This window comes from Trematomus bernacchii, unplaced genomic scaffold (genome assembly GCF_902827165.1).
Source record: "Trematomus bernacchii unplaced genomic scaffold, fTreBer1.1, whole genome shotgun sequence".
NCBI classification, from domain to species: domain Eukaryota; kingdom Metazoa; phylum Chordata; class Actinopteri; order Perciformes; family Nototheniidae; genus Trematomus; species Trematomus bernacchii.
Window position 1 is genome coordinate 4,422,457 of NW_022988043.1, and position 23,263 is coordinate 4,445,719.

Sequence of the window (23,263 nt, forward strand, 5' to 3'; positions counted from 1 at the left end):
AGTGGTATTGGCGGGTTATTCTTCTGATGGTTATAAATATAATAGTTTTTTTATATTATGCACATAATGCAATTGTTTGTATAAAAACCTGCACATGATTGCATGTGCCTCCTGTCTCTGTGTCTTAGTGAGTTTGGTCAGCTGGCGGTGGACATGTTAGACTGTGCGTTTCGTCAGAACGAGCAGATGGCCATGAAGCTGTTGACTTCAGAGATGGAGGCATGGAGCCACTTCACCTGTCTGCAGATGGCTGTCTCCTCATGTCACAGACCATTCGTCTCACACTCCTGCACTCAGACACTGCTCACAGACCTCTGGACCGGTCCGCTCGACATGAGGAAAAACTCCTTTGTGAAGGTACATAGAGTTGACAGATTTCATCCTTGTCTTAGTGTATGATGTATTTGTATCACAGTAAAAGACAAATTAATACTTAATTAATAGAATGGTTTTTGGAGAGCGCAGTCCTCCAACAAAGGCAAATGCTGCATTCAAGTGCTTCTTGGATGGCCCTGTTTCCCTGAGTTTGGAAGTGGTTTTTCTGTGTATTTATGAGCTTTGACATTTGGAAACAAAATCGATGTATCAAATTGAGCGGGCATTCAGATACATTTTTCCCAGTAAGAAACTGCATTCCCCAATAATTTAAATGCAGCACAAATGCCCTTTCTCTCAAAGTTAACAGAAGTGAAACTCAGTTTGTTAAAGCCCTGTGATTCAGATCCTTTCCTAAATGTGATTGGTTCTTACTCAGTCCATGCTTCACCCTTCTGCCTAGTTCCATAAACATCTTGCCAGTAGTTTTTATGTAATTTGCTGACAGATAGGCAGACTGGTATAAAACTTGACTTAACATAAATTACAACGTTATTCCTACATTGCGATTTGTTTTCTTGTTTTCCTAGTGTTTCTGTATAGTTACACAAACTTACATGAAACACCTGTTATCTATTTCTTCAGATAATTCTGAGTCTTCTTCTGCCGCCTGCCATCTTGCTACTGGAGTTCAAAAGCAAAGCTGAAATGTGCCACGTACCACAGTCCCATGAGGCAATGCCGTTCGGGCTTGAGTCTGTGAAGTCAGCACCAGCCCATGAGGGAGCTGATGTCACGGTAAAGCTCCAGAAGTGCACTTATCCAGCACTGTTTTTGTTTTAACTTGCACCATAATCCTAATAGCCTTAGTATTGTACTTTCTTTCCTCCTCCCCTCTCACAGGACGCTCAGGATGCAGAGCAGGGCCTGCCGTTCCATAAAAAGTGTTTGGGTCCTGTGTCAGAAACGTTCTCCTCTATCACTGTGCACTGTCTGTCCTGGATCGAAAGACTCTATGAGTTCTACACGGCTCCTGTTGTCAAGTTCTGGTTTCACACAGTAGGTGGTATGCATGTGTGTTTTTGATGCAGCATGTGTGGTAACTAGTGTTTATTTTCTAATATGCCCATATTTATTTATTTTTCCCTTCCTGTCTCCGATCTTTCTTTAGATGTCCTACTTGACCTTCCTGATGTTATTTTCCTACGTGGTCCTGGTGAAGATGGGGGATCAGCCCAGTGTTCAGGAGTGGCTGGTCATAGCGTACATCTTGTCCACTGCAGTGGAGAAAACCAGAGAGGTGAGGCAGTCCGAAGAGAGACATGTTCTCTTCTCATTTTCTCATCTTAACTTTGTAATAATGTAACTATTTGGGGGCGTGATGTATGCATTTGTAATGCATTTCCTACACAGGGAATTACGATAAAATAATCATATTGCAGACAAAATAGTATTCAAGTTATCCCTTATACAATGCTTTGTTTGATAGAGAAATACAGTTTTAAAAAAAAGTCTCAATTATAGCGTGTTTTTTTTCTGAGCACCAGCATCTTTTTCAATTGTTCCTAATGAGAAGAGAGCGTATTGGCCACCTAGTGTTTTTTCCAAATGCTTCTTGTTAAAAATCACTAAACTCTTCAGAAACTTGCTGGTTTCTTGGCTCAACAGTGCTGCATAGTTCAAGGCGATCTTGTGGTTGGTTATCATGGTGCAAAAACAATGTCAAACAAAAACAGAGACTTGCCGAAAAATGCTAAGAAAAAACATACAACGGCACTTATTGTGACACATTCTCAAGAAATTGTTGTTTTAGACACAAAACTCATGCATTGGGAGGAATTGCTCCCCAGCTATTTTTCTGAAAAAGATTGACACAAACTAATAAACACATGACACCTACTGTCTGTCCTAGGAGAGGGATCCCTCCTCTGTTGCTCTCCCCGAGTTTTGTAAGGTTTTTTCACCATTAGTCATGGTGGGGTTTCTTTGGGAGTTTTCCTTGTCCGATGTGAGGGTGTAGTATTCTGTACAAACTGTAAAGCCCCCCCTTGTTATTTCGGACAACGGGCTATATAAATACAATTTGATTGAGTGACTGATAATACATAATAACAAAAGAATATTCAAATATATACTCCTTGCTTAGGTCCTAATGTCGGAGCCGAGGAAGCTGAGCCAGAAGCTGAAGGTCTGGTTCTCTGAGTACTGGAACATATCAGATTTTATTGCCATCCTCCTCTTCGTGGCTGGATTGGTGCTGCGTTGGCATGCTAATCCGTACCGGACGGCAGGACGCATCAGTTACTGTCTGGACATCATCTTCTGGTTCATCAGGGTGATGGACCTGCTGGCTGTCAACCAGCATGCTGGGCCTTACCTCACCATGATCACTAAGATGGTAGGCAGAGACAGTACACTGCTTATTGAAGAGGAAGTAAGTGTGTTGTGTGTTTTTGTGTTTAGTCACCCCCCCCCCCTCTTCTTTCTCTCCGTCTGCTCAGACCAGAAACATGTTCTTTATAGTGGTGATGATGGCGATAGTGCTGCTGAGCTTCGGGGTGTCCAGGAAGGCCATCCTGTCGCCAAATGAGGAGCCGTCCTGGAGCCTCGCTCGAGACATCGTCTTCCAGCCCTACTTTATGATCTACGGAGAGGTCTACGCATCGGAGATAGATCGTAGGTCATCAATGAAAAACAATAGATACTTATCCACTGGTGTTGATTTAAAGCAGTAGAATTAGAGTTTCTTGGGGGAGTCGCTTGATGTCAGATTACTGCAGTGTTAACTTGCCACTTGTCCTTTGCAACATGAAGAGACAGATAAAGTGACATAAAACTGTGTTAAATCAAAGTAAATAAAATGAATTTGTTTTCTATTTAAGCAGCAAATTTCTACTTAGTGTCCTATCTTACCTATTATACCATTTCCCAGCTTGCATAAACACATTTGAATGATATATTTAAGGCAAATTGAATATAATTGGTCACTTAAAGTTGGCGCTGGTTGGTGCTCGCCAGCGGGTGAAAGCCAAACCCATATTCCCAGGGTTTTAAAGAGGAAACATCACACTCACAGCAAAATACAGGTTGATGTTTGAAAGGGATCATTACATATATGAGTAGACTTTTTGGGGGAAATTCCTAGTTCCTTTTTAAGAAATGTCATTCAGGCAAGTATCTGTGACATTCATTAATGATTTCTCACTATCTCTTGATTCGACGATGCAAAAGACCCTTGACATTTTACAATGTATTCCCACTGTTCCTGTTGGTATTGATTGTTAATGGGGTAAAGTGTGTGTTTGAATTTTTGTGTTAACAGCTTGTGATGACGGTCTTCCGTGTCCTCCTGCTTCCTTTCTCACGGCGTTCCTTCAGGCGGTCTATATGTTCTTCCAGTACATCATCATGGTCAACATTCTCGTTGCATTTTTTAAGTAAGTTATAATTATTTAAAAAAAATACAGTGCAAGACTCCCGATGAAGAGGACTTTTGTTTAAATTAATGTTGTCTGCTCAATAACAGCAACATCTACTTTGACATGGCATCAACGTCCAATAAGCTGTGGAAGTACAACCGTTATCGCTACATAATGACCTATCAGGACAGGCCGTGGCTGCCTCCACCTCTTATCCTCCTCAGTCACATGACCTCAGGTTTGAGAGCCGTCTACAGGAAATTGAGAGGAGACCCTGAACGAGAGGAAAGTGGCTCTGGACTGAGTGAGTACTGGAGTGTGTATGTGTGTGAAAATAAAGAGTTAGAGTCGGTTCAGTTCAGTGTGAGATTGTAATCCCTCCTCCTGTCTTTACCAGAGCTCTCCCTGGGCGACGAGGATCGTAAGAAGCTCCATGAGTTTGAGGAGAAATGTATAACGGCTCACTTCCATGAGAAGAGTGAATGTCTCCACAGCAGTCAAATTAACAGGATCAGAGCCACAGCTGAGAGGTGTGATTGATAAACCATTTCATTTGTATAAACCAGGAGGGTAGGGTTGTGAAATGTAAGGGACGTCTCTCAATGTGTGTTTCCTGAGAGGATGAACCCCCAGCTATGTTCCCTCTCCTCTAAAAGCTTGGTCCCTGTCTAGGATGATATTGGTTGTAATAGTTTCTATACTAAAGTATTTAAGTTGATCAGTCCTGATAGCTAACAGGAGATGACAGCGGACAGTGAAGTGCAAATCAAACTTGCAATTGTCTTTTCTCTTTTTGGTGATAAGTTAGTAAATAGTTGATATCAATTGTTTTTGCATTGTTCCACATTGTAGAAAGAATATAATGTACTGACGCAGGCTTCACTATTTTGTAAATGTTTGTTTGACGACTCAATCTCTCACACTTATTATAAAATAATATCTTTATTTTTTCTAATAGAGCTGAGGAGATGTGCCTGATGGTGGGGGAGGTCTCGGAGAAGGTCATCTTCATTCATGACAGCCTGTCGGAGCTGGACTCTCAGCTGGGTCAGCTCCAGGACCTTTCTGCTCTGGCTGTGGACACCCTCACTCTGCTCTCTGCGTCTGACAGCCTGCACCAGGAGGCCCGCCTGGCTCAATGTCGAGTCATCACATCGTCCCCGCTTATCCTCCCTCACAGCTTGACCCTCCCACACAGAGGTGGAGCAGACTGTGATGCACTTAATATGTGTCGAGTGATGCCCAAGTCGTGTAAAAGTACCCCGCCTTCTTTGCTGAAGGGCCATGGCCTTGTGGCGAGTAGACTGGCATCCCAGGAGAGCAGGGGAGGAAGACAAGGACACATTGAGAAGGGAGAGGGAGAAGCAAAGCAGGTACTTACGGTGTGCATTTAATAATACAAGCTCATGTAGGAAGTGAAAGAAAACAACGAACGTGGATTTCAAACCTAGCAGTACACTTTATAAACACAAAACAATCACATCATTAATATATTGAAACATTTTGTTTAAAAATATACTTCATCCACAAAATGACCATTTGTCAATAAATTACACACCCTGTGTTACCTTGAATTTAGAAGATCATTTAGGTTTTGCTGTTAGAAGCGCCCCCCCCCATTTACTTCAATTCATCAAGACTTTTCTCTGTTGTTGAATGTTCACTGATAAGTTCAAAAAACAAGGTTACACAGGAGTAATTATTATAACATTTTTATTTTTGTGAGAATTATTCTTTACTGTCTGTTTTCCCTCAGGATCCACAGACTGCTCCTGCTCAACGTCCGCCTGAGAACGACCTGGGAGTTTCTAAACCTGCGTCTCTTTCTTCCTTCTCTCACCTCTACGGAGGCGGAGTTAATCTGGGTAGATTGAGGGATCAGACCCCCTGTGAGTCATTCGGACCGTCCCACTGCGGGTCTCCCCTTGCTCCCAGAGGCCTGGAGTCACCGCATCCTAAACTCTCGACATGTGACCCATACCTGTATCGCAGTCAAGAAGAACCTTACGTGGAAGAAGAGGGAGAAGGAGAGGAGGAAAGGACACATGAACAACTCTCTAATATAGAAGTATCCAGGGGATCTAGCAACGCTGTCCTTCTGTCTGACCCACGAGAAGTCTCTGAGGGTTTGGTGAATCCCGCCTTTTCTCAGGACGTTAGCCAACCGAGTTCTCGGCCCAGACCTTACAGCCAGTGGGGCCGACCTGTGAAATCTTCCAGGTGGGCGTGTCTGTCCAGAGACCGTCCCTACGGGTACTGCAGGTCTCTGTCCTCCAGCGTGGAGGACATGACTTTCTCAGGCGCACCTCAGAGTCAAAGGAGGGGGTCATTCCCTTCTCTAGACGAACCAATCAGCAAAGAGAGTCTGTCTGATGGGAGGAGTTTTAGTGATGACACATCGCTACGAAGCAGCATGAGCAGAGGTAACGTAGTTTGTAATGCAAGTTTCTAATTGTTCAAGTGGACGTGGAGTGAAACAAAAGAATAAGAAATGACTCATAAATCTTCACCATTAGCATGCATGGAATGTAAATCGGTTTGTTACAAAACTTGTTGGACTTTCCATTATTATAGACAGGGCCCTTGCATATAAACAAATACAAACATTATACTGATAACAAATCTGGGTGTGCTTTATTTCTACTTATGTGTACTGAATTGGATTTGTGATATCATTTTTGCAGAGTGGTCCAAGTCATCTGACTTCCCTCAAGACTGCAGAGGCAAAAACCAGAACAAGAAGACAGTGAAGATACAAGAGAGCGCTCCAAACACGGTCAGAAATTCACAACAATCCGTTCATGACAGCTCAGTAATACACAACATGTTACATAGATCATCAAACCCTGCTAATGTTTTTGTTTTATAATCTCTGACTCTTTATTTCTTGGGAAAAATGGCTAACCATGCAGTCCCATTTGTCTGAGACCTGCTGGAGAAGGGGCCGAAGATTTCGAGGAGAATCTACATGTTGGTTGGCTTCAACCAGCCTCAATCAGCTCAGTAAGTCACTGCTGTCACATATTAGTAATTAGTAATCTTTATTTATTTATATAGCACATTTATTTATATAGCACATTTAAAGTATAGTAATACTTTAAGCATAGGTCATAACATTGAACCTGAATGTGAAGATGAGTAAAAGCCTGTTGGTTTACCAAACCAAGGCCTCTCTGAATGTATCATGTATTCAACCCAGCGCTCAAATAAAGAGGCATGGAAAACAGTACCACGATAAAAGGCCCAATGTATAAATTACTCACCTTGTTAGATATTGAATATATCAATATCGTTTCAGATTTTGAACCAATGGATTTGTTGCAGAAGCAAGTCTTTTCCCATCAGGTAAATCCGTGGCTCATTGTGGCAACATACTTTAGTGATATTAGGAAAATATGTTGTATAATGTCATGAGATCGGGTTAATGATGTTTTCTTTGGCCTTCAGGATGCATGGAGCTCGACCCATTCAGCATGGAACAGCTGGGCCAGATCCATGAGCCGCAGGTCTTCGTAAGTCTTCCTTTTTTTTTTTTACTGTCCGAAACATCCATGCACATCAAAACTCATGAGATTTTATTAACTACATCAAATGTTTTTTCTCTATTCCTTTGTTACAGTTTACAGAGTGTGATTGCCCTTGAAGGTATTTGCAAACATAAAGATTGTATACAATCCTATAGACTATGTCTATAAATAGACCCTTTTTTGTTATTGTGAGACCCTTTTTTGTATTTTCATTTCCCTTTTTTGTTTTGTTTTCTGCAGCAAAGAGCTCCTCATTCCAGTCCACTGACAATTTGTATCCACACTATGCAGGTATTATGCCACGCAGAAAATAAGTATGTTTAATTGTGGCTATCGACATTTTGTGGAACTCTAAATCTTAAAAGCCTATTATTTAAACATTTGTTTGTCTCAGATTTCATTAATAATTATACAGGTATTTAATCTCAGGTGTGGTTTTGACCATGTTTTGTTCGTGTGTTGACAGCTATGGAGAGAAACAATCTGATGAGACTGGCTCACACCATTCCCTTCACTCCTGTCTCTATTCTAGGTAAGTGTTTTGTTTGGTGACACAGTGTTTTGTTTATGTCTCTTGATGGCATGTCTTTCCATTCACTGTTTCTTTTATATTCTCTGCAGGAGTTGAAGAGGTGAGCGTGTACTCTCTGGAGGAAGTTCCCTCTGATGCTGACCCTGATGCCGGCACAGTCTCGTCCTGGTCGTCACGCGGCCTGTCCGCCCTGCTGCAGCCCCTCTCCAGTGAAGAGGGCTCTCTGGACGGGGGTCTCCGGCAGGGCTGCAGGGTGCTGTGCACCTGGGCTGAACGTGACGTGCTCAGACCCGGCCTGGTATACGTGGTCAAAGCCTTCAGGCCGGAGGTGGTTCGTGCCTGGCAGAGGATCTTCCATGGTAGCACAGCACTGCTGCTTTGTTTAAGGGTAAGTGTACCTACAAAAGTAAAGTGCACATAGGCAGGGAAGCAATGAATACTTTATGACCTTTTTACTAGCCGACAGCATCGCCGATCAGCAAAATTGCTCCTATTAAGTTGCAGATTCACAATTTTAAAACCCCCTAAAGGAGAGGTTTGCATAGTGGGAGAATTGCCTCCTCAGGGGGCTTCAAATTGTTTCATTGGAGGCTAAGTGAATGCAGGGAAAACAAGATTTTGTTCGTTATTACATTCGTTATCAAAGGAATATCCCATAGAATAGTCTAGTTTTGGGGAATTTAACAGTTTTTTCCAAGAAACCGAACCTAATAAAAGTCAAAAGACAGACCTTTTTATGTATTTGGTGCAGTGTGAAGTTATCTCAAACGGCAACATTAGGCTATCTTGTCTAAATCCTTGAGTGTTTTTGGGATCAAATAACATCAACTTGATCCCTCAAGCTTCCAGGCATTAAGCAATAACTAACTAAGTAAGTAAACTAAGGGAGGGTTGAGGGACATATAGCTTTCTATCACATCAACTTCATGATCAACCTCTGTTTGACATCCCTGAAGGAGATCCAGCAGCAGAGAGCAGCCCAGAAGATGATGCAAGAGTTCAACGAGGTCAAACCTGATGACATGCACCACTCACCAAGGTGCGTTTTCTCTCCTTTATGTGTACGTGTTGATCTGTGCTTCAACTAATCGCTTTTTCTCACCATCAGATTCCTAGATGTAGCGTTGGTCCTCTGGCAATCGAATGGCCAGTGGCTGACTATTGAGAGGAACATGACAGGTGACTTCAGGAAGTACAACAACAACACAGGAGAGGAGATCACCCCCTGCTGTTCACTGGAAGAAATGCTGCTGGCGTTCTCACACTGGACATACGAGTACTCAAACAGAGAGCTGCTGGTGCTCGATATACAGGGTAGATTCCTTTGATGTGTGTGTGTGTTTCTGCAAGGCCTGTTATCTTCATACAGGTTTTTATTTTGCTCTCAAATGCAGATTTATGAGACATATTCTGCAACCAAATGTGCAACATGTTTTTAATACAAAAAGTGCAATACAAAATATATATATACACAATAATAAACATTATAATTGAAATAAAAGCCCTCCCTCTCAGACACACTTATAGACACCACACATACACATACATACAGATATTAACTGTAACAAATCAGCACTGTATAATTTTAATAAAAATAAAAATACAATAAAATCCATACCAGACACACAAAAGAAAACAGATTAGAGAAGCCATTTCAAAAGATCTTTAAGGGAATCAGCTGCAGAGTGCGAATTATTCAAACTATTATACGCATGTGGGTTGTTTAGTTTGTATCTGTCTGTCTTTATTTATCTATTTATTTATTCACTTACCTACCTATTTATTTCTACCTTGACAGGAGTAGGAGCGAAGCTGACGGACCCGACAGTCATTATGTCGGATGATCAAAGGTACAGCATGTCAAGGTTATAAATGACACCTTTATTTATTCAAATCTAATTTGCCATATTGTTTTTTTTTCTGACCTCTTAACAGTGGAAGCAGGGGTGAGATGCTTTTTGGTCCAGATAACCTCGGAGATGCTGCCATCAGCGGTTTCCTGCAGAGACACTCTTGCGGTGCCTGCTGCCGCAGACTGGGCCTAGCAGGTCAGATATGTTCAATGTTACTGTGTGCGAGAGAGAAGAGAGTGAGAGAGCACTGAAATAATGTGTTTTTTCATTGTTCAAATATGTGAAGAATGCAGGCTTTCTTTTGTAAACCAATATGTGTTTTGCACTCCTCAGCGTATACATAGAATTTCTTATGTCATTGTGTTTTTTTCTTGTGCACGTTTGGATATGCAAGTATTCGTATGTCACCTCTGTGTCGTCACTCAGGAGGCCAAGTTGGCTCTGAGATAAATCCCAGACAACTTCAAATGAAGACAACACACCAACAGCCAGCTAATTAAGCCGCGAGTGTTCGTTTATTTCTATAACAACAGTAGTGTTTGAGGCATGGGGGTGGGCCCTACTTTGTGCGTTGTGCTCCACGGCCTTTGATTACATATTAATCATGTCTTTGTGCTGGCGATGTGCTGCTGAGACTTTAGCTTTGATTAGCTATTAATTAACGTCTCTGGGTAGGCACGATACCGGCATCTAGAGGATAACTGCTCGGAAAGAAACTGTGCTCAAAAACAAACAAGCCCGGCAAACAAACACACAGACACACACATTCAGACACAGTTGTTTTGATATTTCAAAGGTGCGTTGCGTTTCCTCTTCCTCTTCTTGTGTCCTCTCCAAGATTTCTTCAACAAATCAAACCAAATTATTCATGCTGGATGCGTGGACTTCCTCCCAGGCCTGTCATTATTCTCTTTCTTGTGGTAATGACTGTGTTAGCGCAGCGACATGTCGCTAACTGATGTTTCTGTTGTTCAGATTTAAGGAAGTGTTTGGACGGCCGCGAGAACAGCAGCGAGGCTGAGCCGACGCCGCAGAGGGAAGAACAAGAGGACGATGAAACTAGGATGTAACCTTTGACCCAGGAAGTAGGGAAAGAAAGACACTTGCACTTTTACCAACACATGTACCGCGACATGTCTGCCTGAACACACACATCTATGACCTGCGTAATGTGTGCCTGAGTTAGTCCTGATCTCTTTGCTGCGGAAACAGCGAAAGTGAAGAGGGACCATGAGCAGTCTGGGACTGGACTCTAGAGATGATATTAAATTAGGATCTAATATATAATTTAAATATATTAAGCAAAAACTGTCAGGAGGGATCTTTGCAATTGTTCTTATAAAAAGGGGTTTATATAATTCAGCTGTTTTTAATCAATCATAATACAGTTATAACATGTTTTTACAAAAGTCTAAATCACTATTTTTCTATTTTTTCTATAAATATGTTTATATATTGATACAATTAATGTAATAGCTTAGATACTAATACATGATTGATTCATTTCCAAGTGATTTCATATTTTGTTAATATAAAACAATCTTTAAATTCAACAATGTGTGTGAGAAAGAAAAACAAGTCAGAAATGCACCCATAAAATTTCTTTTATTTTTTTTTCTTCCCACAACAAAATGTCTACAAAAGCGATAAAATATAGTATTTAACAAAAATCACTTCAGACCTTCACATTGTATATACATGTCAAAGGAGGACTCAGTAAGGGCCCTGCATAACTCTGAACTTCAACCCACGTTGATCCATCAAGTGTGGGTGTTTGTGGCTCTTCTTAATGCAAATGCACACACACACACACACACACACACACACACACACACACACACACACACACACACACACACCTAGACACACTCTTTCATTCTCATGTGAAAATAAAAAAATCTACAGTACAGCTGATGGATTAAAAGTAGAGTCAGAGTTCAGAGTTCAGCAGAGATCCCTCTTACCAAATGAAAAAAAGCATAAATGTAAAAACTGTAAGTGTAATCAAATACACTTTTTCATGTAGTTCCCCTTTTTTGATTGGTTTCTCAAGTAAACTCACACAGTAAAGCATCTACGCCCCACTCTGCCAGTCCTTCCTCTCCTCACTAGCTATGGCACTTTGAAACAAAAAAAAGTCGCATTTTATTGTTTTTTTTTTTTGTCTTGTTTTGTTAGTCCTGTGTAAAAGAGGTTCTGTAGCCTAAGCACCTTTTAGGTTTCGGTTACAGTTTGCTACATTTTGTTTTATTTGCTCTTGCTGGGACGCAAAGACATTCTAAACAATAAATTAACAATTTTCAACACTACTCCAACTGCACGCATGGGTAATGTATCGAGAACGTTTACAAAGCATTGGTAGAGCAAACGTCTCATTCTCTCTGTCACACACACACACACACACACACACACACACACACACACACACACACACACACACACACACACACACACACACACACACACACACACACACAGGTTTTCTCAGGAAAGGGAGGAGGAGGCTTAGGGTGGAGTGTATTTATTAAGTGTAGGAAATGCATTTCAAACCAGGTGTATTAAAATGTCTGCGCAATTTGTCGGAGCCGTCACTTAAAACAACGACTAGTTTTATTGTGCGATTTGCGATGTCATTCTGTGTTGATGGAGTGGTAAAGGCGCGTGATGCGTTCAGCCCCTCACACTGAATAGGCTACTCCATAACATTCAGAATAGATTACCCCCCTCCCACCCACATAGTTCCCTCCCACCGCAGGTTAAGGGTCTCTGATCCGGTTCAAAAAGGCCAGTTCAGAAAGGGCCACTCACTGGTTAAACCAACTCACACATTCAGCGGTTGAGAAAAAAAAAAACATTTTAAATCGAACCACAAAGTTTAAATTGGTCGTGTATAAATAAGAGCATTTTATTTAAAAAAAATCTTCCAGCTTGTGAAAGGAATCTGCTTTGAACTGACTGAATTTCTCCTGCGCCGCCCTTTCCGAAAAACCCCTCCCAAGAAACTAACAATATCATGAGAAGAGAAAACACAAATAAGCCCCAAATGTTTCATTGCAGTGAAACGTCATGCAAATAGAACAGAACAACAATAGGCTAATAGTAATAGAAGAATAGTAGTCATAATAAGAACAATAATAATAGTAAATAGTAATAAAATAAAAAATAATCTTACAATGCAAACATGACAGTAGTAAATGCCTCCAGTTCTTATTGCTACAGTTTCTTACTTACAGTGTTGCGTTGCCACTTTTTCTTGCCAGCACTTCCCCTCTCATAACCCCATCCCACCCCTCTGATTCACAGTCTAACAAGGGAAAATAAAAGCATCATACACAATAAACTTCATCATCAGAGTTGGAATTCACTGTCCCCGGGGTGTTGTGATGGCGCTTGATTCACAGCTTACCAGTGGACTTCCCTCAATGTCCCAAAAGCAGCAAAATAAGCAGTAAACATTTTTTTTTGTTATTCTTCATGTGCTACGTAACAATGCTTGTCATATAGTCTGGGCTCTAAAGAGACTTGGACAGTGAATTCATGCTCTATACACACATACACACAGACACACACTTAGCAAAGCCTTGTCTGGGCAGATTCCATTGCCAGCATACTTTGGCAGCGTATGCCATTTCTTATCCTAAAAAGTTTCATTTTATAATTACATTTTTTTTTGTAAATTTGCAAAAATATTCAACCCTCTTTTAATGCAAAGACAGAAAAAGAGCTGCTCCCTGAGAGATGCAGTAGTGCATCGAGCCTTAATGAGCAAGTGATTGTCTTAAGAGTCACTGGCCTCTGATCTGGGGTCGGGTCAGGGGTCGGAGGAAGGATCCTGTGAATGGATCTGAGCTGATCACAAATGTTTTACATTGACGCTCACTCCCCATGCCGTCAACCTCGTTATGTTGACTATATGGATATCTAAGGATGCAAACGGTAATGTTCAAGTGTTTTTAATGTTAATAAAAAGGATAACTAGTCTGATTGTGTCCATGCTTAAAGCACATTGAGGATTTGGCCACTGCGTATTTGCAACCACAGACAAATCATATCTCCACCTTTAGTGCACGAACAACAATAGATCATTGTCCACTAATCATAATTATTAAAGTTAAATAAAAAATCTAAGTTCTGTCTTAGAATTAGATAATCCTCTTGGCAAAATTGTCATTATATCAAACAAGTAAATGTTCTGTAAAAGCACAATCAGCTGATTAATGCTGTGCTTTTATTTTGTAACGGGTCACTTATTTTGGTAAATAGCTATTTTTAAGGGGAGTTTGTTATAGGAGATTTTCTGTAGCGCATCATAGATCTCTATACAAAAGTAAGCATATAGAGAAATGCAAAAAAACAGTGATAAATACCCAGATTTTACACAGTGGCCAAATCACAGTCAACCGAACATTAATATAGAAAAATCTGCGAAAATCTGTAAGTGCTAATAATTATGGAATGACTAAAAGAAAAGCAGAAAAGTGATTGTCTCTCAACCGTCTGTGTGAATCGTCAATGTAATATTGCAGTATTTAAAGTGTTAAAGATCCTCGGAGGCTAATCTTCATTCCTTCACATATTTCATTTTCAGTGCTCTGCGTTGTGTCCTAACCCCAGATCCTGGTACGTCACATTAAAAACACTGCAGATGCTGCGGTGGAATGAGTAACATCAATAGAGATGATTGTTAGACATAATAAAGGATCAAATATAGTGCAATCTATTTAAAACTGCTACCCTGTTTTGAACAGCTGGAAATAGGAAGAGAAGGAAAAGGAGGGATCAGAAAGGCAGTGGAAAGTTATTATTGCTCTTTAGAGAAAAAAGGGTCCTTCATACTCTCAGCCCGGAGTGATTGACATCCACGGACTGATTTGTGCAAATAGTGATTGGAGGGCATACAGCACTCATACAGGTTTTTTTAAGATTGAAAAGTTGAATTCAAGCTTGTTTTGTTGTCTTGTTTTTTTGGTGGAACTTCTATCCACTTCTTCATTGTGATTTCTAGCCACTTCTATTGGCTGAAATCTTATGTCACGGACGTAATACATAAGAAATAAGGGGCGGGGTAAGGGGAATTTGGGAAGGGGTGGGGTTGATTGTGAGGTCCTAGTTTCTGATTGGTTGTTTCTGGTTGATTGTTCGAAAGCAGTCCATCTTTCATTGGACGTAATTATTGCAGCGAGAAGAAAATGATTGATAGGATGGCAAAACTGCCAGATTATTTTTTCTTGCAAAATAGAATATTTATGTATATATCTTCACCTTGAAAAGTAATAGCCATTATTTTTCTTTTTAAATCCTTCATATGCTCTCTTTACATTTCTATAAGTTCTCATCAGAAGGATGCAGTACCTTCTTTACATATGAACAAAATCCAGACAAGGCTTCTATATATCAACAAAATCCGAATCGTCTCCTGGTTTTACCCAATATTCTTTTACAAGTCTCAACTTTACAAATTCTGTACACAAGAAACTATCAAATAAAATAAAAACACATAGACAAGGTATAGTCAGCCACAGTGGACTGCTGTATAGTTAAATTAGGACTAACTTATTTGAACAGAACACGAAGTAATACTGGAATCCGCTCTGCACTAGAAGAATATCTACAATAGCTTCTCTAAATCCACAGTTCCCTCCCCCGTCCAGCGTCACAATTCTTCACTCGAAAATAAAAGAACAAACCAAAAGGATTTTTTTCAAAGGTAAAACAAATTAACTTACCCATTTTTTTTTTAAAGATTGACAGGTTAAAATTGTTCCTAGATGTTTTAAAGTCTGTACATTTCTGGTCAGTCAGTCAGTTCAGTTCAGGAGACGGGAGGAAGCCCCACTTAAATTGTGGCTTGGGGCGCGTTTCATTTATATATACATTCTTCAGACTGTATCGGTGAACAGGATGGAATAAGTGCTGGACATTCCTAGTATTGTTGGCGGTAACTGTGAGTTCCTGGCAGGTAGCTCCTCACCCCCCTGCTCGTAATGAGGCTCGGGGAGCTCAGGAATATGTGATTGCCACGATGAGGACATAGTCGTCATGGCTGATGACGTCTCGTCAGACGTGTCTGTCTTCTCATTTTGTTGGTCCTCCGCTGATGCTGTTTCTTGCATTGGGACCACAGGCAGTCACTTGGGCATGGCCATGACCCCAGAGTTGGGGTCAGGGTTGAACAGTTCTTTGTAGAGCGGAGGGAAGAGGACGTTGACTGTTTCTGGGTGGAGCTGCTGGAAGGCCTGGAGCTCCTCGGTGTGGAGCGTGCACAGGGCTGACAACGTTGGGATTCGGCTGATCAGCTGCAACACAAGAGAGAGAAGGTCAAGGACAAGAACATTTTTAGACTAACTGCAAACAGGGTCAGAAGCATTGTTGGGTTTTTTCCTCTTCTCATTGCCACATGGATGGCCTACCTTTGCCAGTGCATCTTCGTCCATGTGGTTCTTCTGCATAATGTGCTGCAGAGCAAAGTAAATCTTCTCCTGGAGCTTCTGGACTTTCCGAGGCTCCATCAACCAAGGCCGATCTGAGTATGAAAAAGGAAAGAATTGTTGAATTCTTTAAATACTACATTTCGTACGATTAGACACGTGATGATGGATAGCTGTTCAAAAGGTTAATATGGCTAAGAAGCTGCTGTACATAAATAGTAGAACTACTTGGAGTTAATTGCTTGTGATAATGCCGACCTGACAGTAATCAATGTTTTTCTCAATACCAAGTCCCTTATTTCAATGCAGGCATTGAGGTTCACAAATGTTGCTTCCTGTATTCTAATAATATTAGGGAATGTGCACTGACCTGTGGAAATGAGTACAGCTGCCGAGAACAGAGCGATCTCCTCCTCTGTCAGCTGCAGTGCACACAAACTCTTGGCAAAGTCAAACACGGCACTCACTAAGTCATCGCAACCTTAGAGGGAAATGCGGAGAAGAGGACAGAGAAGGGCAGACAAAAAAAGAGAGAGATTTTCATTACTCTTATTCCGGTCATGTACTGTATGTGCTGCAAACCAAAAATAGCTCTGAGGGTAGAGGATTGTTTTTTCATTTAATTTCCATTTGCATAGGTAATAATATCTTACCTAGAGCTTTGAACATCTGCATGCCGCCGTACTTCCCTTCAAAGAGCACAGTGTTGTTGAGAGGGTTGAATGCCCTGCACATCCGCACCAAGACTACCTCCAAACAACCTGGAAGAACAACAGAGATCATTTGAAGCTGATATAATGACAAAATGGCACATTAAATAAAGTGTCAGACTTTTAATGTGACAATGTCCCGGACCCATTATCGTCAGTCGACATCTTAACTCACCTGACTTGAGCAGGAGGATCTGGTCGTTCTGGCACAGCTCCATGAACCCCGAGATGCGCTTTGCAAACTCCACCACATACTGGATGGCATGGGTGATCTGGATGGCACACTGCTGCCACAGCACGTCCCGGGGCTAGAAACAAACACACCCAGGTTCAAATGACATGTTCTGTACTTATGTGGTTTAATTCATGCCAGTAAATGAATTTCTCTCACACACTTATCAGTTTGTTGATGCTAAGAATACTGTGGCCAGAAGTGTTTAATTTTCTTGTGAATGAATCAAAGAGGACACACTGAAATGTATTTAGATTACCACTAATGAAATAGCTTTTCTTGGTTTTTCAATCATCATTTTTCATTTTACTAGTATTGCTGAAGGCACAAAAAAGTCAAATACATGACAGAACGAGGAAAGGAATAGGAACATTTCATTAATTTACTGAATAAGAAGATAGTTACATGGTGCATTGTAAAAAAACAAATGTGGGCACAGTCTGTACATGAAGATGTGATCACATCAAAGCTCACCTTGCCCTGGAACATTTTGACCTCTTCGTAGGAGTGTGTCTGCCAGGCTAGCTGCTGCAGCTCCTCTGTTGTGTACTGACACGTCTCCAGGTGAGACTTGATGATATTCTGAGCAATACGGTCTGGAAGAGAGGATTGTTCATTTATTCATTTATTTCTGTACCGTTCTACATTTGATTCTGTGGTTTAAAGCATGGGTGGGGCCAGCTCAACAAATGAGTTTTCTGCAAATTGTAGGATTGCTTTAAATATCTTTTTAAATGAATCAAATGTAACTCCAGTTTATTGAGTAAATTGGATATTGAACTGAACCAAAACAAATTATTGTTACAATTTTAAGTGCAGTTTTGTACTAGTAGTCTCTTTCAAATACCAATTAAAATATATCGTATAATGTCTTTCCCCATGACGATACAAAAAATACATTGTGCTGCCCTAATAATAAATATGATCTATTCCCCATATGTTGAAAGCTTAGAGGAAGATAAATAAACTATTGTCTCTTTTTACATTTACTTCCTAATTTTACATTCTCTTGGATATGAGTTGAATCCTAAACCTTAACTCATTCCTAACGTGTTTTTTATACATTAATATGACAGCTGTTTTAGCCTGTGTGACCAGTTGTGTTTTGATTTTAGGTTTTAGAATATAAAAAAGCTAAATATAGTGCAGTCTTTACCCAGCTCTCCCATGCTGACGTTGTTGGGTCCCAGCTGAATGTCCTGGTAGCCGCTATAGCTGAACAGGTTGGGCACCGGCGTCAGGTCATACACCGGCTCCTGCTTAATGTGCTTCATGCCCGACATGTCCAGCCCTGACTGATCCGGAGACGGCTGGGTGGAGTCTATCCCATAGTATCCCCCTGGGACTACGGCTCCGTTAACATGGCCACCCTTGGGCAGCTCAATGACGTGACCATTGGCATAGGTGCCCCCAATCTCATGGTTAAGGGTGGACAGTCCGTTGGTTAGGCTGGTCGAGTAAACTCGTGCGAGTGCTTCTGCCTCGCCTGTCTGCTGCTGCCGCTCCAACAGCAGCCGAGCCTGGTGCTTCTGCACCTCTGCATACAGGCTGTCACGCTGCTTCTTTGACATGCGGCCAAACTTTACCGCTGTGCGGGGGGAAGACAAAAAAAGGGGAAAGATTAACAACAAGAAAAAACAACCTTTCAGCTTCTTCAGGTAGAATAAATCAGTAAGAAACAAGCAGTGTAAAAACATATTTGGAAGATTTAGCGTTACTTATATTAGTAGGAACCCATGTTTGATTGTGCAGAGGTCCTGCCAGAAGGTAAATCATTTTTTACCAAAGACAGACAAACACTGAGGAAACCTCTTGCTGTTAAATTGAGTTGTTCAATTATGGAATATCATGTTTTGTATGCTTATTGGAAAGCTAATTTGTGTTTAACGGGAAACGTATCATCGTATACTTATTGTTTCCGACATTTCATTCATCATGTAAGGTAATCAAGTGTCACCAAAGCAGCATCTCAGTGGCTTAAAGCTTCTGCTGTCTTTGCTACGACAAACAGCATTCTAAGTGTGCATAGGGCCTGCATGCATGAGTGTACATCATGCATCACATATGATAAGTCAATGATCATTAGATATAGAAACTCATGTACTGGGCCTCACCATCTCTGGACATTCCTAGGGCGAGACATTTCTGCAGGCGACAGTGTTGGCAGCGGTTGCGGTTTGTTCTGTCGATGAGGCAGTTCCTCTGGCGGGGGCAGGAGTAGGCAGCATTGTTCTGCTGACTCCTTCTGAAGAAACCCTGGTCACATGTCAAAAGAGAGTATAAGTAAAGACGTACAGGTACCCTTAAAAGACAGAATGTGCATGATTACAAAACAGGCTTTGATGAAAAGGTGTATGGATTCTCACCTTACATCCCTCACATGTAATGACTCCGTAGTGGATACCTGATGATTTGTCTCCACAGATTTTGCAAGGTATGACCTCGATTTGGGCTGCAAGTAAAGTGAGAGGACACAAAAGATGTGCGTTACTAAACATGTCTTTGTACAAGCCAACGAGTTTTTGTTTCCTAGTTTCGAGAGCGACACCTGACTCTGTCCCCTCTCAGGGTTTTGCACCTCAGCTGGTGGTCTAATTTGAGGCTGAGAAACAGAGCATAACCTGGTTGGCTGGGGGACTTGACTGAGGTTACGATGTGTCTGCGTACACGATGTGTGTGACTTTAACTTCACAAGGACACAATGACATCTGGACATTCTGTATGTCCTTGTAGGAGTTTCTTTTCTAAGGACAATGACATAGAGGACTGCACACACACATAAATGACAGTGTAGCATTAATTGTGTGTGTCGGTTGCTTTGAAGGAGAGACTCCTGCAGGTTAGAAAGGTTGCCCCTAATGAGAAACCAGTTACATCACTGAAGGACCATGCTGACTCTTCAGCTCTCTTTTTCTCTCTCTTTCTCACACACACACACACACACACACACACACACACACACACACACACACACACACACACACACACACACACACTACCCTTAGTATAGCTTTCTTCTCTGGCAAGATTTTACTCACTGTGTGTTGGCAGATCCATCAACTGTCACAACCAAAGGCACAGACTATGAACAACAGAAGTATTTCAACGTAAAACGCATATACGCCTATCACTAGTGTTTTTGCACTTATTATCCATAATAAATGTAAAGAGAGAGCTGCAGTTCCGTAACTAAGATATGAGATGGATGTAGAGGTGGCACACCCATAAAGAGATTAGACATCTAATCCTAAATTATTTTCCGACAAGCTTGTTCCCTCCTCTGATGACCACGGGCTTAGCCATAGCTAAAATAGCCATTGACATGTAATCTCCTTGCATGGTCCTACCTGAAGAAAATTCTGCAAGTGTGAATGTTCTGAGAGGAACAGAAAATACACATTTTGCGGTATTATATTTATAATTGTGCCTAAATGATTCCCCTTAAGAATAATACAATAATTGCAAGGTGGAGTTGGTCTTTTTAGATGAGTGTATTTGCAGTTTGCGTCCCTGTATGCATGTCTGATTGGGTCTTGAGTCTATGTGCACACTGCAATAGTTGCACCAAGCAAGTGTATATGCTTTGTTTGCAGAATGAATTGTGTGTGTGTGTGTGTGTGTGTGTGTGTGTGTGTGTGTGTGTGTGTGTGTGTGTGTGTGTGTGTGTGTATATAATACAGCGTCTCGGGAGGAATGACTGTGCGGTATATATAATTGGATAATCCCAAATGAGGATCAATGGAAACAGTCTAAGCAACTGCAGGAAGAGTCACTGTTGTCTATACACTATATCTACACCTCAGCCTTGAATAATTCACAATCAAAAGTATTATTAAATGTCTGGACGTTTTTAAGCAAGTGCCAGCTGATTCATATGATCAATGATCAGTACGTTTAAGATTTTAAAGGGATATAAAAAATGCAATAATTAATTTGTTTGTCCTTTCATTGCTACATTCACTTAATTATCTTCCCCCTAGTGGCCTTCAGGATGCATTAAATGTCTCAAAACCACAATCTGACCTGTAGTCTGACATGACCCTGGACTATGAACTGACTTTCATGTGTTTTGCATCATTCTTTGTTAAAGTTATCTTTGTAGTTGTAATTCAGATGGGACTATGCCATGTATTTGTCTCTTGTGAAACCAAATTCACACAATGTACCTTAACAATAGATCATTGTTTCCCCTCGGAACAGATTGTCTGGGAATCAGTGAACTCTGACCGTGTGCTTTAAGCAGCGTAGCTCATGCAGTGAGTTCTGGTGCGGCTCAAGACGTGACCCATTTCCACCAATCTCGGCCAACTGGCTCCAAACTGGGTCAGAGCAGAGCGGCGCACCGGACTGGGACGACACACAGACTACACATACACAGAGCTGTCAATGATCTTGGCCCGAAACGCACTATTTATAGTCTGTAAAACAGGTCAGTTGCACCCAAGACTTGGCTGTTATCAACAGACCATATGAGCAATAAACAAATGCATCAACTGGCTTCTTATCACCTTTCTTCTTACTTCATCTTTTTACTGAACTCTTTGCGGTTGTATTCCATACTTTTGGACATCGGCTTTGATCACATTTTTGATCACAAAACAAGTAAATCTCTAAGGGTTTAGACAAGCTTAATGTGTTCAGCCCACACCTTACTGCTGTTATGGGGATATACATACTTATTATTTTTGTTGATTTCTTTAAAAAAAGCTCTTTACATTTTTCCACCTTGGTGTGTATACTGTTTGTCTCCAGTGATTACATTATACCTCCACTGTTATTGTTTTTACCCCATTGGAGATTGTACTCGTCTTTGTATCATATAAATTATGCCCGGAGGAGCATGGGTGTGTGGGCAAGAGCATTGTTTTTTAGTACGTGTTTCCGAGAGGGTGGGAGTGAGCGTTTCACTTATAAAAAAGACGGAGGGGAAGATAAAGTATGTGCATGTGTCTATGTGTGTTTGACAAAGTGTTTGCATATGTGTTTGTGTGTGTGGGTGTGTGCATTGTTGAGTGTATGTTGTGCTCATTGCCAGCGGGGTCTGTCAGGTAGGATATAGGGAGACGGTCATGACAGCATTGCTGTTGCCAGGGTGACCACCCACTCGCTGCAGTCGTCTGGCTGTCACGGCGATGATGTGCTAAGCTGTCACAGTCTTAAAGGAAGTGATGTCATCAGTGTGTGCAGCCAACTCGGTGCATCATCATCTCTGTTCGTGCGGTCGCCCTCTCCCAGCAGCGGAGGCTTTGTGAATTGTTTACCAAAGGACTCCCACTTCCTCATCCAGTCAACAATACATGCTTACTGCCTGGTAACACTCTATATGCAATGGTGGATTATCGAAGAATTAAGATGTTTTATCCGTTGGGTTTTTCAAGGACGCCGTGTTGTTATTGTTTGAAAAGTTAGGATATATGATAATGGATTTTTGGGGTATTCTTTGTACATCGTAGAATGAAAGTAACATCTACAAAGCTGTAGTTGAAGTGAATTCCTAGAACTCCAGAGTATAATGCAGCTATTCTCCAAACCTCTCTTGACTCTGTTTTTCAGAGATTATTTTTGCTTTTAGCTACATGTCTTTCACTGAAGTGGGAGGGCCATCTTTCCATCCTGAGTTGACCCAGGCCGACTGACAGCGTCCTCAGCCAGCGGGAGCGCGTGTGTGTGTTATCCTGAGGTTATTATGTAAGAGCGGGACTGCAACGCTGGCGATTCCTCAGCTAAGAGGAGGATCAGACCCGCACAATCTCTTGAGGGGGAAAAAGAAGGAGAGAACCAGCTAGGGATGAATTTCAAAAAGATAGTTGTTGTGGTGTGCACTACACTACAGTGAGAGTTTTGACACGTGATTGTGGCCATGAGGGCTGTATTGCGCTGGCACGTGTGTTATGATAATTGATTTTTAATGAAGTGAGGATCTCCTGTGTATTTCCTGGGCTGGCCCTCTCTCTCTAAATAGAGTCCTAATTATCTAGATTGCACGGCAGAAAAAAGGCAGCAGCGTAGCACCAATATGTTAACGATACTTCATCTAAAACACAAGTAGCTCTCACAGAGTACCGTTAAGGGTTATGCACACATCTCCATGTTAAAGGGCATCTCTCCCTGTCTAGAAAATGAATGCCGCTAGTTGCTGCTATACATGTTTAGCTTGTGTATGTGTGCATATATGTGTGTGTGTTTGGAGAAGGGCAGACTGGACATGCATGTTTCATTCATTCAGCCTGAGGGTTGGTCTACAACA

The 23,263-nt window shown here is 41.3% G+C and overlaps 2 protein-coding genes across 4 annotated transcripts in view; one reads left to right on the forward strand and one right to left on the reverse strand.

The window, feature by feature from the left end:
* The window catches only part of trpm6 (transient receptor potential cation channel, subfamily M, member 6), a 30,222-nt gene extending 8,825 nt beyond the window's left edge, over positions 1-21,397 (forward strand). For 2 of the 3 annotated variants that reach the window (XM_034118434.1, XM_034118431.1), the window contains exons 17-40: positions 129-357; positions 961-1,113; positions 1,219-1,374; positions 1,487-1,615; positions 2,462-2,713; positions 2,817-2,991; positions 3,638-3,752; positions 3,842-4,038; positions 4,132-4,264; positions 4,693-5,107; positions 5,491-6,157; positions 6,419-6,510; positions 6,647-6,737; positions 7,033-7,079; positions 7,182-7,246; positions 7,354-7,379; positions 7,502-7,552; positions 7,728-7,793; positions 7,883-8,181; positions 8,750-8,832; positions 8,902-9,107; positions 9,592-9,643; positions 9,729-9,841; positions 10,622-11,955. In XM_034118434.1, coding sequence (XP_033974325.1) covers positions 129-357; positions 961-1,113; positions 1,219-1,374; positions 1,487-1,615; positions 2,462-2,713; positions 2,817-2,991; positions 3,638-3,752; positions 3,842-4,038; positions 4,132-4,264; positions 4,693-5,107; positions 5,491-6,157; positions 6,419-6,510; positions 6,647-6,737; positions 7,033-7,079; positions 7,182-7,246; positions 7,354-7,379; positions 7,502-7,552; positions 7,728-7,793; positions 7,883-8,181; positions 8,750-8,832; positions 8,902-9,107; positions 9,592-9,643; positions 9,729-9,841; positions 10,622-10,716 — 3,907 coding nt within the window. In that variant the 3' untranslated portion in view covers positions 10,717-11,955. Of the gene's footprint in view, positions 1-128; positions 358-960; positions 1,114-1,218; positions 1,375-1,486; positions 1,616-2,461; positions 2,714-2,816; positions 2,992-3,637; positions 3,753-3,841; positions 4,039-4,131; positions 4,265-4,692; positions 5,108-5,490; positions 6,158-6,418; positions 6,511-6,646; positions 6,738-7,032; positions 7,080-7,181; positions 7,247-7,353; positions 7,380-7,501; positions 7,553-7,727; positions 7,794-7,882; positions 8,182-8,749; positions 8,833-8,901; positions 9,108-9,591; positions 9,644-9,728; positions 9,842-10,621; positions 11,956-21,216 lie in introns of those variants that run through there. The other variant, XM_034118432.1, reaches the window with a different exon arrangement.
* rorb (RAR-related orphan receptor B) overlaps positions 15,597-23,263 on the reverse strand; it is an 18,481-nt gene continuing 10,814 nt past the window's right edge. Inside the window, exons 2-10 of the mRNA XM_034118435.1 lie at positions 19,383-19,468; positions 19,131-19,272; positions 18,173-18,604; positions 17,491-17,612; positions 16,960-17,092; positions 16,728-16,835; positions 16,445-16,555; positions 16,057-16,169; positions 15,597-15,942 (exon numbers count right to left, since the gene is read on the reverse strand). Of these exons, the coding sequence (XP_033974326.1) occupies positions 15,775-15,942; positions 16,057-16,169; positions 16,445-16,555; positions 16,728-16,835; positions 16,960-17,092; positions 17,491-17,612; positions 18,173-18,604; positions 19,131-19,272; positions 19,383-19,468 (1,415 nt within the window). The 3' untranslated portion in view covers positions 15,597-15,774. The remainder of the gene's footprint in view (positions 15,943-16,056; positions 16,170-16,444; positions 16,556-16,727; positions 16,836-16,959; positions 17,093-17,490; positions 17,613-18,172; positions 18,605-19,130; positions 19,273-19,382; positions 19,469-23,263) is intronic.